The following is a 17926-nucleotide window of genomic DNA, read 5'->3' as shown; positions in this document are numbered from 1 at the left end:
CCTTAAGCATGCTGTCAGTAAGTTGGTGTGCAAGTCCCAAGAATAGCAAATGTCACACCTCATTGTCTCTGTCTACAGAGACATCCAGTAAATATTTGAAGTTATTTTGGCTGTAATTGGCATCTCGCTGTTTCTAATGACCGGATTTAAGAATTTAGCCTCAGTCAAGTCTTGTGATGCACAGTGTCGTCTCCTGCCTAATTAAACAGCGAGGAACCATTATTGGAAAGAGAAAATGTTTAGTTTGCCATGACGACCATGTATCAAGTTAATAACAGGTAATGACAAAGGACAAAAAAATTAATTAACAAGTTGTGAGCAAAATTGTTTGACCTGAAATGGGGGAAAATGAAACATATGAAGGGAGCTGTTGTGTCATAACATTTAATTTATTTTTTAAAGTGAAAGAGCTTTTGTGCATGAAGCCATGAGGCACATTATATTAGAAGTGCATTGTGACTTTGTGTCTAGTCCTGTTGTCAAATACAAAAAGTTTTACAGTTTATAAATGGTTACAGTTATAAATGGTAAAAGTGAGTCAGTAAAAGTGGGCCGAGAGCTACCACAGTTGTCACATGTGCTATTAGTAAGAGCTACATTCAGTCAAACTTTGCATATGAGAGGTTGGATATGCTTTGAAGTTTTGTTTTCAGAATTGTTCCGCTTTCTCTACAGAGGCTTCATTGCACTTGAAAACAAGACATTCATCATCGAGCCAGTGTCTGGCCATGACACAGGAGCTCACTTCATCTACAGAGTGGAAGAACTCAGACTGACCCCAGGAGCCTGTGGCCACGGCTTCAATATGTCTTTTTTTGCTCCTGAAAGCCACATCAAAAGCCCCTTCCAGTTCTTTCACACACGGGTGAGATTTGTATTGTTTTTTTATCACAGAGCTCATACTGGATGTGGCTCCAAACTACTGCAGATTGTCATCCACTATTTCTTTCTTGTATTTAATTCGAAGAGTAGATTGACTTGACAAAAGATAAATGACCATTTTATCAAAGATTAGCAAACTGACATGGAGGCTGGTTTGGATACGTTTTCTGAGGGTGTTGCCTTGAGCTTAGACTAATTTTATTCAAGGGACCATGCCAGAGGTTTAGCCAGTGATTTGCCCGTAGGAGGTGTGAGATACATCTGCACATATTCCCAAGCAATAAAAACTTTAGTTGAGTCAGGGAGTCAAACAAACCAACATACAGCACTTAATGAGCCCTGAGTAATATCTGGGCTTTGGGCTCTAACAAAGCATCACTTCAGCCTTAATGGACAACACACAACCTACCACTAAATATGGCTGTCCATAAAGTTTTACACACAAAAAAATATTTTGACATTTTGTGACACGTTTATTTACTTTTTTGCTGTAAATATGAAGCTACAGTTCAGTAGCTTAGCTTAGCATTAATAGCATGCATTGGTAACTGGAGCCTTGAACTGTTCAAGTTGAATACATCACTTAGTATCAGCTGTAAAGCTCACTGATTAGCATGATAAAGCATAAAGTGAAAATTAGAAATTGTCATGATTCAATCGTGTTATAACTCCAAGTGATTACACCAGCGAAGGAATATTTAGGTACATACATTTTGTACAAATTAAACACAAATACAGTAAATATAATGTGTTACTTTGTGATCCTTAGAGGTTCTGGTAGGTTTATAATGCATTATATTTCTGGTTTCATATTAAGATGTGCCAACCAACTACTAACTCCAACTCTGCATGAGATTTAGTATATAACTCAAAATGTTGAAAAAATTTTTGGAGACTGCCATATTGCTCTTAAATTTGGCTTTCAATTTGAATGCATAGAAAAAAATACTTTAGGTTTGATAGTCCTTACCATATCTTTAGGAGGAAGTGGATTAAAAAAAATTTTTAATATGCAACATCTCTCTTTTTATCTCAGCATAAAAGGCAGGCTCAGAAGACAACCAAATATGTTGAGCTGATCATCGTTGCAGACAACAGAGAGGTATGAACCTGCCTTGTTCCTTTCACAAATGCTTTGTCTGTACAGCAGAAACACACTAAAGACACAGCAACCCTTTCTGGTCAAAGCTTACATTGAAGTTTACATTGTAGTAACAGCAAGGTAGGTCCCACCAGAGTAGCAGAATTAGGTCAGTGTGCAACAAGCAATGTTGTCTGGCGGCAGCCGCTTCATTTTGACAGGAAGTACTGAACGATTTCCCAACGGAGCAGACAGGAAACAGGAAAAGGCAGTGTGGCTACAGAAGAGTCTCCCATAAGCCCTGACACGCTCATTGTAGGGTTGCCTCCACAGCCACTGATCCAAAAGGAAGAAAGACAATGAAAAAATGAAACACATTAAAAAAGCCATCAAGTATGTTGTCAGGCTTAGATTTGAAGTCCAGTGCCAACACAGGTGGATACGCAGTAGGATGGAAATAGAAGGTCTGACTGGCTGCAGTTTGGATCCAAGGCTTTGCAGGCTCATATTTGCCAATATATCTACTCCCTGCATCCGTGCTATCCTTGTCTTTAGCTTTAGGAGGTTTATATCCATATCCAGATGGTCACAGCTTGACAACCTGCCTAACACAGAAGAAAACATATTGCCTGTGAATATTTTAAGCATTTCATTCATACAAAATGTTCCCTTTGCAGGTGTTTTTGCTGTCTTTCAATGTTTCTCTTTAGTTCTGAAAACAACTATAACTACAGTAGCATTTGTGTCCCTGTGCAATAAAACTACTTGTGGGTGTAATTGTTGCAATTTTTACCTTTAATTACATGTATTTTTGTTTACAGTATCAGAAACATGGAAAGGACTTGGAGAAGGTGAAGCAGCGACTAGCAGAAATAGCCAATTATGTGGACAAGGTAAAACATCCTTTCCCCTTTGCACAGGGGGGATAAATCACATTTTTGAAATAGGAATATTGCTGGCAGCAGAGATTAATGGGGTGACCGTGTGACATATTAATGCCCATCTCAAACAGCTGCCTTTACTCTGCCCTATAAGGGTTGTGTATCTGTGCATCTAGGCAATAAAGTAGGCAGATGAATTTACTTGAAAGAAACTTGGATTGGGGCATGGAAAAGATATGTTCTGATCATGTGAAAAACATTTGTGTCAGACACATGTTTCCCTGAAAGTCTTTCTTTCAAAATATTAGCTAATCGCATCTCAACTTCTCCTATATAAACATGGTCCCCTTCAGTTCTATAGAGCACTGAACATCCGGGTGGCGCTGGTGGGTCTGGAGGTATGGAGTGACTCTGATAAATGTCCCATAACCCAGGATCCCTTCAACACGCTGCACGAGTTTCTAGACTGGAGGAAAGTCAAACTGCTGCCCCACAAGCCTCACGACAATGCACAGCTCATAAGGTGGACATTTTTTTTAACCAAAGAATTTGACCCCAGATATCGATAAAGGAAATGTCATATTGATAAACAAAAACAGATCATTTGTTTTAACTGTTTTGCAGAGGATACCATCACTCTGATTTCCTACCCAGTCACCCTTTTCCCTTTTATTTTATAGAATCATATACAACAAATCTACAAATATTGGTGGTGTAGTTTGATTTTTGGGGCATACCATATTAAAATATTAGTACAGTATAGTATGTCGGTACCTGTTTACCTTATGTTTCAGAATACTGTATATTTTTTTTTAATACAGGGGTTGTAATTGTTTTAAACTACTCTATTTCCAAACAAAGTAAAAAATAAAATTTAATATGAAGAATGAATTCTGAGACAAAATTAATTAATACACACTTTGAAGGTAATTGTAGTATAATCTTGTAGATCACTTCACTTTGCTTCTATATCATGTTTATTTCTCCATCCTACTACTTCTGTCCTCTGCCCTATGCAGTGGGGTTTACTTCCAGGGCACCACTATTGGCATGGCGCCCATTATGAGCATGTGCACAGTTGAACAGTCTGGAGGCATTGTCATGGTGAGTATAAAGTCCTCTCACTGCTCCCACTGTGCCTCTGCCTTCCTCTTTCTCTGCATAGCCTGATTGTATCAGTGTAGACATTGTTCAGATTCAGTGGACTAACACAATCCAGACATGATTTACACAGACATGGTGTTTCGTTTTGGCTGGAAGCACATTTAGGGACAGAACTGGCAGTGAATCATGCTTTTAAACATAATGATATTAACATGTGTGCATCATTCATTCATTTTTACTCACCAGGTGCCCCATGCATAACGCAATTTGTTAAAAAAGGATTGTGCATAGCCCCCCCTCCCCCCATCCTAATGTCATTTAAAGGCTTGCAGTTATTCCGTTAGTCTTTCCTGTGACATCTCCAAGAGATGGTGGAATACAGGTAAATCAAAGTCCACAGCATTTAGACAAAAACACATTTATAGTTTTATAAGATATGATTAAAAATGTATGGTTATGCCAGCTCTTACAGAGCACACATTTAAATCAAAATGCATTTTTTACACAGATCTGCACATCACCATGACTTGACTGAATTATTGCACATAGTAAATTACCCGCCTGTTGGGCTCCTTTTCTTGCTGGAGCACTACACCCATGCCTAAACTTAGAATGGTTATCAGCACAATGCCATTACATCCCAGACCAGATGTGTCTACCCCATTAATAGACATGTTTTCAGCTGGCCATGGCTGTGGTGAGGCTTCTCCAGATGTTTGTCTTCCCCATTACTTACAGATGGCAGATGCTTTGGGCTGAGATTAAAGAAGCATGTAACCAGTTAGAGGGCGGGCAGATGAGATGAAACATTTGTCAGACCTTACACTGCCATGTGGTAATCAGAATCCTTAATTTTGTCTATGTTCTTTGAGTGTTCACATGTGGATAGTATTTATGTTGATAAAAAAAAGTCATGCAGATTATTATATGTTAATGGTTACATTTAATGTGTGAAAAATAATATTTGTATGCAGTATTCTTGTCTAGGAGTAATTTTCTCACATGGCTGGAAATGATATCAGAAGGAGTAACCAACACTATCAAATTCTCAACATGACAACAATGGCTCAGAGCTGCTTCAAAATAATGACTTTGCCTTCCAAGAGTTTCATTCTTTTCTCCTGATTCTGATATTACATTTAGTGTGGAAGCACTAAAGAGTAGATTACACACAGTAGTGATAAACATGACAGAAGCAGATGAAAGTTTTCCCATACTTCCTGTTAAAAGGCAGGGTTCAGCTCCCCATGATGCCGCTCTGTAATCAGAGCAGAAAATAGCTCAGTTTGCCCTCAACTTTGACATATCACCTCGCCCTCAAATGAAGCAATGGAAGAAGAAATATTTTAAGAAGAAATATTTCTTTTTTTTGTCCTTTCGGTTTATCCCATAAGTCTTGAAGAAGACAGTAAGATGTTGAAATGCCATATTATCTAGATTATTAGGAGGCAAGTTTTTTTTTTTTTTATATCACATTAGTGTCAGAATCTAACCATCCCTGCCTTCAGCTGTGCAACATACATATTCCTAATTTTCACTGAATTATTCATTTACATGACATTTTGCAATGTTATAACTCATGAAAATATCAGAATATGATTTACTTGTAAGTTTAGACCGTCATATTGTCATTCATCTCCATGTGTCCTTTCTTCACTTTCACCTTGGCATGTCTGTACACTATAATAACTTAATTTCTCTGTCACCATCCAAATTCCCCATCTCTCTTAGCCTGTCTGTCTACAGAGCAAGATGAAACAGAAACTTCCAACTCTCTCTCGTCATTCTCAATCACTGTCTGCCTTGTGATGGGCAGTTGTCTTGCTTATCAATGCAGTATTGAGTCATACAGCAGTAGGTTTACGGAGCTTCCTGCAGAAGCTGTTTCCACTAGCAGTGGGTGTGATTGTGTCTGCAGGGGTAATGGAATTCAGGCCTCCATGACGAGAATGGATAATCGAAGAAGGATGAGGGAGATCGAACAATTACTGAACTGTTTTGGGAATCAGCAGCTTCAAAATTTTCCCCTTTGAACTTTGCTTTTCCTTACTTCTCCTTTTTCCTTTTATGTGATTGGCTGTTTACTTCAGTTGGGCTTGTATTTTTTTTTTTGTTTTACTGAAAGTGTGCTTAAGTAACTTGGGCTACTAGAGTTCACACATAATTATACAGGATTACGCATGATGTCCTAATGCTGGCGTGCTCTTGTTTCTAACTGTAGGATCACTCTGAGAACCCACTGGGTGCAGCCGTGACTTTGGCACATGAGCTGGGACACAATTTCGGCATGAACCACGACACCCCAGAACGTGGCTGTGGCTGCAGAATGACCGTTGATCGTGGAGGCTGCATCATGACCCCGTCCACAGGGTAAGATTATGGTGGTCCTTTTTAACCAAAACAGAATTCATGAGGAGATTAAAATGCCCAACATGTATGATTACAACTTACAAAGAATGCAGTGCAAATGTTTATGCTTGCGTAGTGGTTGAGACAGCTGTAACATTTACATAATTGTAAATGTCCACTGCACCATATTATCATTGGCATTATGGTCGTATTTGCTTTTAGCATTTCACTATGCAATATATATACAGTATATATAGATAGATAGATAGATAGATAGATAGTAGCTTTACACTGATTTCATAATTGTTTGTCTTTATTTCATTTCGCAATTTGTGGTCTACCCCAGTAAAATCTTGTTGGAAACAAACACAACATTAGCTTCAGAGTTGGAAACATTAGTTCGAGATAGTTCCTCCCTGTTGTGGGCACACTGGTTCAAAGCCAATAAACAATCAGCCTTTAAAAGCCTTGTTTCAAATACTGTTGCCAGATTAAAATGTTTATCAGCGTAACTTTTATCAATGAATTTGTGAATTCTTTTGCACATCAAACGGACAAAAAGGGGAAATTAAGCCCCACTGGATCCACAGGTTGGATCATTTTCATCTGCATGTGATGCTTCTTATTTTTGTACAAGAACATGCACAAACAAACACAGATACACACACACACACTTTGGCCTGAGACTAAAGCAGCTGTTGTAGCATTCAACTCAGGTTGCCTGGGTCACTGAGATAACAGTGCTCCTGCAAGTGATGGACTCTGTGACTGTTAGTAAACAGCAAGCAGATAAGATGAACCCAGAGCACAATACCAGATTTCACCCTTGGTCTGCTGCCAGTCTGGTTTTTCTGATGGTGAGTCTCGCAGGCCTCCGATGAATGTGGTCCAAACAGTTTTCATGGCTCTCTGAAGAAGACAGAGACAAAAGGCTGAAGTAAACAGTTGCTATTGTCATTCAAATAATTTTATTGAGTTTTCAAAGTACAAACACAAAGCCACCTGCCACACACACCTCTATCAACCTTAGCCTGGCCTCCATCTGTCCTACATATTAAAATGACTGAGGGGTTTACTCTTGCATATGAATTAGAAAATCCATATAGCAACAAAGGTTGCCAAATTTGATACATGCAGTTTGGGTTGGAGGTGTGCTGTGACATCATTTGTATCATTTTGGCATGTAGGTATTTAACATAATTAAACATTGTTTCCTGAATAAGAGGTCCCATCTCCTTACTCAAACCATTGGACATTGGAGAACATCGCAATTTCACCGGTCAGAGTTCAGTCAAGTGGGACTGTGAATAGGAGTGAAGGATTCGTTGTTGTAATTGCCGGTATGGATAAGAGAAATGATTTTAGCAACCAAATGCCATCTCAATGTAGGCGTAGTCAGCTAAAGTGAATTGTAGGGTTGACTGCTACGATCTGAGCAGCTTAACACTTGAGTTTAAGACATGAGTAGTACATTAGAATAAGGTAAAAGTTTCTGTGAATGGGTAATTTACCAGACCTAATTTGTCACCTATTGCTATTAAATACTGCCTGTAAAAGTAGAGAAAAGACATTTTTTACTTGTGGTTGTAAATCAACAGGGACACAGTAGAAGAAAACCACAGGGGGAGTTGGAATACGCCCTTTTAAATTATTTTAAAAACAAATAATATGTTTATACTGGAATGAATTACCTTTTACTACACAAATAGACATAAGGGAGGGGTAGGCTGTCAAAAACCTTGTTTGAACAGCCGCTAGCAACGCTGAGCTCAACCTTCTGTTCTCACACTACATTTATTTTTGAGAAATTCATAATGCACATGGAGCACTATTGGATTTGTGCGGTGTAGTTTTTAAATATGCACTCAGTGTACTGACATTATGACTTTGCTTCAGCTTGTCAGAGGCCAGAGATATCTAATGATGTCATGCAGAGCATTTAGAAAAATGACTCTCTGATCTAAATGGGTTAGAATGAGTCACGCTGTTATTAAATCCTTTGTAACAGAATAGGTTAATGAAGCACAGTCACTCCTTTTCAGCGCTCTCTGCTACATTATTATGAGATTATGAGATTAGATTCATTAATAGTTGAAAGAGGTGATCAGTGACCTTTCATTCTGAAATGCATTCATCTGTGTGCTAAGTAAAGGCTGATAAATCCCCACACCGTTGTACAGTGACATTTTTCCTGGCAATTTTTAGTTGATACACAGACTCCCAGTTTCAATATTTCCCTAATTAATTATTAATTTTAAACTGTATACCAAATATTGTTTGATGCAGTCACTCACACTTTCTTCTACAAAAAATACTAAACTAAGATGGCCACAGTGTAAATTGGAAGATTGGAGGAGTATAGTATGTACAGTAAGTCATACACTGAAGTACCAGTGTATTACAGTAGGTACAGCACATCTGTACATTTACACATAAATTCTAATCCAATATAACAGCCCTGCAATTAGGCCATCAGATTCTTATCAGTACTATTTCATTAGTATTTGTATTGGATTACTGTACATTGTAATTTGCATTCTAAACTAAGCTAACATGCTTAATCTATGTTTAAATACTATATGAGAGTGGCATCGCACTTTTGGCACTGTCACTGGCTGTCACTTCGTTTCAATGAGTATACAGTGTGTAATGTTAAAGAGGTCACTAGTTTCTATCCTTTAAATGATACATAAAATGATAATTAAAATGACATATAAAAACAAAAATGGGAAATTATCCAATGCTAAGTAAACAGAATAAACAGCAAAACAGAACAGTGCAGTTATCATTACAAAGAACTATTACCCAGCCCCAGTTGTTTTACTGTTAACCAGTTTGTTGTTTTGGTGTCATGGTCTGCAGCTTTAACAGATTGACAGTTTAGTTCTCTCCACACAGTCCACAACTGGCTCATAAACATTAGTAGCTAAATGCCTAATATTTTCTCTGGACATACTGGAGATAAAACCCAACAGGAGGGTAAAAATCAGGGCTGCCAATGTTAATGCAAATTTGACCCCAGGTGACAGATTAAGACATGTTCACCATCACCAGTAAATCAAAATAGGATTTAATAATGTCCTTAACTCATATTTTAAATGAGTTTCTTTGTTTTGATGTTTGATATAAAGTGTGAGAGATCACCTGCGTTGTTGTGGAGGTGATGCCAGAGTTTGTGGACCATCTTGAAATGTGACTTTTTGTGAACTTAAAAAGTTCAAGCTTGACTTAGCCAGTTATCTCTCAAAGTGAATTTTCTGAACTATCAGCCTGAATTCACAGTTTCTTGTTGACAAAACCAATCATTTCACAAACCAATCTAGAACTCATTTCCTCCAACACAGATCTGGTTCCCTTTTTTCATATTAGCATCCTCCTTTGACCCTCAACCCAGATGCCTTCAGAATGTTAAACACATCGTTGTAAAGCAGTGTAGTTCGTTTGACTGTGTGTTTGGGATACTCTCAGCTTAGACTTGCTAATGGAGGAGAGGACAGGCTGCATCTAAATGACGTGATTATCAGTGACGCTGCCAGCTGCAATCAGGGCCAGGGCACACAGAGAGAGATCCGCAGAGAGGTGCTTTATGCCTGGATAGAGAGGCAGAGTGAGGAAGCAGTGGTTTTATTTGTCTTTTATCTCCCTCAGTGGTGAAGCAGAAAGAGAAACACAAAGAGAGATAGAGGTATGAATGAGAGAAGCAGGAGAAAGATGACAAGGAAGGAATTATTTAGATACATATGGATGTATATGACAGGCATACGAGTCACAGAGGCTTTTGTCATAACAACAAGTAAGATTTTGAGGGACAGAGGAAAGAAACAAGGTTTACACGGACATCTTGAAGCTGGGGTGTGTTTTAGAAGTTGAGCTAAGAGTTGCATCATATGAACATGCGGAGAAAGCAAAAAAGTCCTTTACTCTGTCTGTATGTGCAACTGGCAAGAAAGGTGAGGCACAGCAGGAAGCTGTGGCTTTGAGGCCAGAGAGGTGAGTACTTTGTCAAGACAATATAAGAGAGCTTGTTTTTTTCTTGTCATAATGACAGAGCGCAGGTGAGGTATGAAGGTACAAAATGTCTTTTTCTGATGGCGTCCTGCTGTTGAGAGGAAGAAAGCTACTTAGGTTGCTAGTGCATAAATGTTTTCAGTAAATTTAGCTTGTGTTTTGATTTTCCTGCTGCCGTTTAATCACCACAGGCCTCTGCCAGAGTTGCAGCTTAGCATTTGCTGAAAGGTCAGACATGTCTTGCCTGCTTAGCTCGGACTAAATGCATGTCAGTCTTTAGTGCAGCTTACAGAGCAATAGATGTCAGTCAGAGAGTCCACAAACAGAGGAGCTCTTCATTCAGGAATTGGGTTTGATAGCATTTTATTAAATGTGAATTCCCTTTGAATCTGTTCAGGCCTTTTGTTTAAAACACAACAAAACTGCTATGTGTTAAAATGTATTTTGTAACAAAGTGTATGACCTAATATTAAAACACTGACATTTTCTCAATTACATTTACTCAGGCAATTAGTTAATAAGTTTTTTGCTGTTGTTACAACAGCATTGCTGAGTTGTCACATTTGTACTTCAAAATACAATGTCTTTTATTTTCTGCTGATGCCCATAGCATCAGAGAGAGAAAGTAACTAAATGGGACTAAATGGAAAATGCAAGTAAAATATTCAACAAGGCCAGTTAATGTGTATAATAGATTATTAAACAATGAATATTCACTATTAATAAATCATCAAGTAATAAATATTCATGTGTAATAATGTCAACCAGGCATCATATGTAAAATATACATAACTAATACTAAAAAGAAAACCAATAACTTAACAAATCTAGAAAAAAGTTTCCATAATTTTACTTGGAGCCAGATTCAAAATTGAAGTGGCCTACACAGCCCGTTAATTTTCCAGTCTTTATTCAGACTCTTGATGCATATAGCAGAGCTTTCCGATCCACTGAATAAATTAAAGCAGTTGTGTTGAAAATGGATCAATGTTTCAAATAATTTGGCACAGTAAAATATGGCAACATCTGCTGGCCAGATCCTTAACATTGTATTTGTGTGGGTGAAATTAAGGGACCACGATGAAAGAGCTTTTTTTACTCATAAGGCTTATTTTCTTCCATAAACCTTGTATTAAACTGATTCTACAACAAATACTTTGGCAAAATAACAATTTTAACAAGTACAACAGCTCTCCAATATAAGTTTGATGTAACAATGCTTTGGAAATTGGGTAGAGCGAGGCTTGGACATATTTTGCCTTATAATTCTTTGAAAGGTTGATGCTGTGTCAAGTAGTCTCCCTCAAACTTAATAACACTGATGCAGAGGAATGTATCCCTTTCCCCTAATCCCACTGGCTTCACATAGTGAGAAGATGAGACTGACTGGAATCGTTTGAACTGCACATATGGCTTTATAGATCCATGAACAAGAGACTCTTATCTCTACATCTCAGTACAATATCAGCGAGAGCTTAGTTGAATGTTTGGAAATTATTTTGCAAGTCATTATAAAGTGACTGACACCTTTGTATCCCTCTAGGATGTCTCAGCCTCTGCTGCTTTAATTTTGTCTTTCTGTGAGTGTAAAGTGTATGATGATGTGATACTCCATAACTGTTGTACACTTTTAAAGCATTAACTTAGGCCAATGAGTCTGTCAGTCTGTCAGTGTTGTACAAATTGGAAAACATTGGGTTGTATAGTTTTTGTAGTTGTCTAGTAATATACTACATACAGTACTACTGTATATAGTATACATTCAGTACATTACAGGCCCAATGATAAATTGCGAAAGTCAGAAGTAACAGACATTTTTACATTTAAATCTTTGTAAGACATTGTGTATATGTAAAAACCTTTGTTTCTGTCTGGCTCACGTTGTACTTGTGCAGATTGTGTGTTTTGACCTAGAAGGTAAAACACAAATCGGTGGTATATGATAGGAGTTTTTAGGGAACTTGCTGTGAGATTGAATTCTTTTTAATTTTTTTCTTTACTTTTCATGGTCAACTGCTTGTATTTCTGATTTATTCAACATCCCTCCTTAAAGGTATCCAGTGCCACTGTACAGTATGAGAAAGTGGGTTATTGCCATCATTCTGTAGACCTGCTGAAGGACCACTTCTCTGAAAATCAATAGACAGGAAACATCTGATTTTCTTTCCCACTTTAAACATCACCAAAGAAACATGAAGCATAGTTGGTGCTTTCCTTTAGATTGCTCTTTGCTCAGGCATAGCCAGTAAAAAAACCCACACATCTGACTGTGTCACTGTCCCACTAACTGTTAGTCAGTGAGATAAAAACCGAACATTTTTCTGTCAGTTGCACAGATTTCTGAGACTTTATTACATAGATGAGATTATGATTTTTAACAGTGTGTTACTCACTACGTGAATATTATATTTGCCAATCTAATGGTAACAAAAGCCAGAAATCGATGTGTATGTATGTGTGTGTGTGTGTGTATATATATATATATATACATATATGTGTGTGTTTGTGTGTGTGTGTGTATATATATGTGTATATATATATATAGAGAGAGAGAGAGAGAGAGAGAGAGATTTTTTTTTTTCTTTTAAGATACTAAGATACAAACACTTGAACAGCACCACAACAGATTCAGTTTTTTACTCTGCATTTGCATCAGGAAAGTATCTGTCAATTGAAACTAAGAACTGCAGTTGACAGCGGGTGATGAAGCAGCAAAATAAGCACAACGCATCCCTGGACACCATGTATTGCGAGACCACATCTGGTCACAGAATGGACTGGGATCCTGTTAGCTGGAGGGATGTCAAATAAGTGCAACCGAGTTATTGAACCCCTGCTTATACATCAGTTAAAAGCATACCTACCATACTTGCATAAGTTTAAATAGCCAAACTTGACTTAGCTTTATATGTCAATTCAGTTATCCAAAATACAGTTATTACAATTGTTCTACTTTCTGCTTATAATTTTGTAATATGTCTCTCAAAACAAACTGGGGAATATACAATATACTATAGTGATCATAGCAGACACATTCTTGGAGCGGTAAATATCATAGAACATAAATCAATCAATAGTTTCCAAATGGGAATCACATGCACTGCTCTCTGTTGCTTTTACCTCAACAAAAGATTGTCTGTATACATAGTTAAGTTGGTCTGTGAATTCAATTTGGTTTTATCAAACTGTACATGCATGCAGTTGAGCCTACTAATATTTTCCAAAGAAACTTGATTTCCCTCAGTGCAGAAGCCTTGCCAACTTCCCAATGATGGGAGGTTATTGAGAACAGACCCAAGTTCCACCCACTTTTGAAGCCTGTTGTGTTATTAGTGGCAGTTGCTGGTATTCACAGGGGGTCTGGCCTGTTCTATGCTGTAGTTGATCTGAACAGTGTGTCTATACTTGATTTGGGAGCAGGGTTCTAATGCACAGGGCAGCAAAACTCCTTTTCAGACTGTGCGTTACAGTGGTAAATAAAGACCCTAACAAGTGGATTAAGGGAGCAGACGAGGGCAGACAGAGACACATTGGCTTTTGGTAGGTGAACGATGAAAGCAGCCGACATTCAAAGGACTCAGAGGTGGACATTCTGAATGAAGGGGACACAAGGGCTTCACCCAAGGGTGGCTGTTAGAAGAGGATGTTTTCTGTGTTCTTGGGACATCTGTATTCTTTTGGAGAGAAACAAACAGATTTCTTTCCTGTTGAATGCCTCCACTGTTATCTCCAGCCCCCTCAGGAGGAGCTTCACTATAGTCAACTAACAGCAGTGAAATATCCATGCAGTTGCAGCAGCCAAATCCCCCTTAGGCAAAGGCAAAGCATCACACATCCCTCCCCCCAACTTTGCCCAGCGCCAGGCTTCACAAACATATTCTGTATAATGTTGAATTTTCACAAATCTGCCCTGTCAAGCTCCCAGCTTTGCAGACAGTCTCCACGCCCCAATGCATTTGAAGACCCCAGTCACTCTATCGCTACACAAGTATGTGTATGACATGTTTGTGTCTGAAGTGAAGCTTTTCAAGCATTTGTTGCGAGCCGCCCCTCTCTGTGCCATGTCTGCCAATCCTCACTGCTATCCATTGCTCCCTATCACCCCACATCCTCCACATCCTAGTTTTAAAGCTAGACTATTGTATGCCATGTCCCACAATGCCAATGTAAACTGAAATACTCATTTACATCAAAAAGCCTGCTTATTCTGTGGATACTCGTCTTGTTTGTTAGCTGATAACACGTTTTGCATGTCTTTGCTGCATCTCTTCACCGTCATTTTTTTGACTTTTTTAAATTTATTTTAGCCTAACATTGCTTTTTGATTCATACTTTATTTTGCATCTCTGTAGAGCCTGGACCACTGACCACCACCTAATTTATTTCATCTGGTTCATGATTTCATTCTTCTGTTTTCTGTATTCTGTATTTTCTCTCCTACTTGTTTAAATATTATTTTTGTTTTTCACTCTCTGTCTCAGCATATTTATTTCTGGTCCTTGGTGCATAGACTCACAGACACTCAGTGTAGCAGGAGGACAGTTCCCTCTGGCTTTACAGCTGTTATTGACATGTCACACAGTTACATATTTAAAATCACATTTTCCTGTTTCAAATGGAAATCCAATTTCTTTCTTCACTAAATTAGGCATTGGTAAGCACTTCAGGTAAGCAATACTGGGAAGTGAAATTAATATGATATAAATTTTTGGGGTTACACCATCAACATACCCTCCCATCCAGTCTAACACTGAACCTTTAATAACCTATTTAATAACCTCACTTGTAAGTCACTTTGGATAAAAGCGTCTGCTAAATTACAAAATTAAATGTAACTGTATTTATATATTGAGTATGATTGAAAATCTATTTAAATGGAGCCTCACACAATGCCAGTATACCATTAAATATGTGTGATGAAAGCCTCTTGATTGAGCTGAAGTACAGTATATTCTGGCTCAGCAGATTAATTCAGACCACTTTTCTTAATCATTTTGATTTCTGAACAAAATAACACACATAAAGCTATGGCTCTAACAGATTTGTTGGATCTCTGTTACTGTCTCTTCCTTATTGCTTCATTTCACTCAACTTTGTTATTTTATTCTTGTTGTAGGTATCCATTTCCAACAGTGTTCAGCACATGCAGTAAAAAGGACCTTGCAGCCAGTCTGGAAAAGGGTGTGGGCATGTGTTTGTACAACATGCCGGAGGTCAAGGTGCTCTACGGTGGTCAGAAGTGTGGCAATGGCTATGTAGAGGAGGGGGAGGAGTGTGACTGCGGGGAGCTAGAGGTAAGGTTTGAGTGCAAATGCCTTCATGCTCTTCTGCCTCAGTTGGGTGAATCTGTCTCCAACATTGTTGCTGTACAGGCTAGATTTGTATTACTGTGAGAATGTGAAACAGAGCGTAAATAAAAAGATGTTTTTGCTGCATAAACAAAAGTTAAAACTTAAAAGTTGTTCAGAAAATCAATTTTAAGTCTTTGGTGAATTACAATTCAGTGAAGTGTAGTTAATGTGATTTGGAAAAGGTTCATTGGTGGTCCTTTCCCCAAACATTTTCCTAAGGTTTCTGATTCATAATTGCAAAACAAAAATAGTCCAGAGAAAAAAAGGTAGCCGTCCTATAAGCAATCACCCAGAACAACTAAATGTCTCAACAGCTCACTTACGCCCACCTTAAACCACAAGATAACAACAAAAAGTTGTGGCCTAAAACCACTTAAACCTGCTGAGCAGCAAAATCTCAGGAAACCACCCAAGACTTCTGTGGCAAGTGCTTTATTTACAACATCTTCTCTCCAACATGTGCTGAACAGTACTCTGACAGGCTGCCACAATTTTCACATGCTTGCTGAAGGCCCATTAATCAAACCACTGTCCAAACCTGTGACAAAAACATAAAACAAACTAATATGCAATTGGTTCGAACGTGAAGAAAGCTTTCTTTGGCTGTGCCACCCAAGCAGCTGCGCATACTTTTTTCTTGCTTGAGCAAGACACTGAACTCCAACTTAGTTACTCCTGGTCAGCTTTGGCCAGCTGCTTAGCAGCTCCCCCATTGGTGTGTGAATGTGTCATTGGTGTCTGTGAGTGCAAATGGGTGAATGAGCAGCAGGGTAAAGTGCTTTGAGTGCCAATAGGTGAAAAAGCGCTATCTAAGTGCAGCCCATTTACCGTTTATAGAATCTGCTATGACTGCGTGTTTTGTCTCTCAACTTTAAAAGCCTGTTGTAAATTGCTTGTTTTAGATATATTTGTGGCACCTGTTCATCAGAAGCTGCCCATGTAATTTGATAATTAACATATTCAGAACTACTAAAATTGCCATAAAAACCAATGTGTTCCAATTCACTGGTAGAAAAGATGAATTCTTCTGTCAGAAATCGGCAAAAGATTTTATCATGTAGTTGCAGTAAAAGACCAAAACAACTAGAATATGTGAAGTGCATTTCATTAGAAATAAAAGAAATGTTTTGCGACTAATTTGTGAGGCAGTCAAAGTAAGTAGTAAAAAATAGTTTTATTACAGTTATGGCCCAACACTGATGACAGAGTCTGCTTTAAAACAAAAGGGGAGAGACAATTCCTTCTTTACTAAACTACAGAGATGTGGAAGCTGCTTTGCTAAAATAAGCCAATAAAACCACAAAGATCTTAAATCGCTTTCAGTAAACTGCAAAGTCATGGTGACGACAACTGCATCTAGGTATAAGGTTTGAAAATTGGTGAATTGCACATATTGGCTTATATCGCTCGTACATGGCAGTTAAGAACAACTGCTTTTGTATAAGGGATCCTAGCATGGGGCTTTTGACTTAATACATTATGAAAGATGTTTATAATTATTATTTAAATATTGTATTAAAATTAAATAAACATTTTCAAATAAAGTTGCCAAAATAGTTTTTACTAGCTGATTCTATTAGCTGATTAAGGCAGAAACACCAGATTTTAGTGGTGGTAATACTTTTTTGTTAAACTAAAAACCACAGTCCACATACAGCTGGACACGTGGTGTTGCAGACTGACAAACAAAGTATACAGTATACCTTTCATTTTCCAACTTCCATTTTTGCCCTTTCACAACCTCCATAAAGTCACATCCAATAAGAGTTAAGCTTCCCAACACCTCCCTTAAGTTTTTTACTACATTACTCTCATTTCAGCTTCTCTCTGCTTGTTTTTTCTGCTAGCAGCCAGCTGATCTAGTTTTTGTGGTGAAATGGCTTCACTCTTTGCCTCTTAAGGTCTTTCAAATCCCACTCCTGCTCCTGTCCATGATACCCTAATAGTTAACGCTGCCATGTCTTTGCGTTATCTACATTAAATCTCATTTCAGGAGCCTAAAACACACACCCTTCCAACTGCTACACCTGATTTCGATCTTTTGCTACTCTGGTTCAAGGTTTCCATATGATTCCACGCTTTAAACACACGCCTTAGAATAAGTGTAGAGATCATGAGAAATACCAAATTCATGAGCTTCAGTTAATGTCCTCACTCAAAGGTCAGTAAGAAAGTCAGGAATCCCCAGACAGGAAGCATGCTCCCTTGACCTTGACGTGATCTGACTGGAACCAGCTGGCACAGGCTTTTCAGAGCAATGATTATTTCCG

At 38.2% G+C, this 17926-nt stretch overlaps 1 protein-coding gene across 4 annotated transcripts in view; it reads left to right on the top strand.

Moving 5' to 3' along the window:
* The window catches only part of adam12b (ADAM metallopeptidase domain 12b), a 71976-nt gene that overhangs the window by 36794 nt on the left and 17256 nt on the right, over positions 1–17926 (top strand). For all 4 annotated transcript variants that reach the window (XM_067517947.1, XM_067517965.1, XM_067517956.1 and 1 more), the window contains exons 6-12: positions 676–865; positions 1919–1984; positions 2785–2856; positions 3198–3367; positions 3864–3948; positions 6170–6318; positions 15422–15599. In XM_067517947.1, coding sequence (XP_067374048.1) covers positions 676–865; positions 1919–1984; positions 2785–2856; positions 3198–3367; positions 3864–3948; positions 6170–6318; positions 15422–15599 — 910 coding nt within the window. The remainder of the gene's footprint in view (positions 1–675; positions 866–1918; positions 1985–2784; positions 2857–3197; positions 3368–3863; positions 3949–6169; positions 6319–15421; positions 15600–17926) is intronic.

Source organism: Channa argus, chromosome 1, assembly GCF_033026475.1.
Source record: "Channa argus isolate prfri chromosome 1, Channa argus male v1.0, whole genome shotgun sequence".
Lineage (NCBI taxonomy): Eukaryota > Metazoa > Chordata > Actinopteri > Anabantiformes > Channidae > Channa > Channa argus.
The sequence above is the reverse complement of the archived record's forward strand: the minus strand, read 5'-3'. Positions and strand labels throughout refer to the sequence as shown.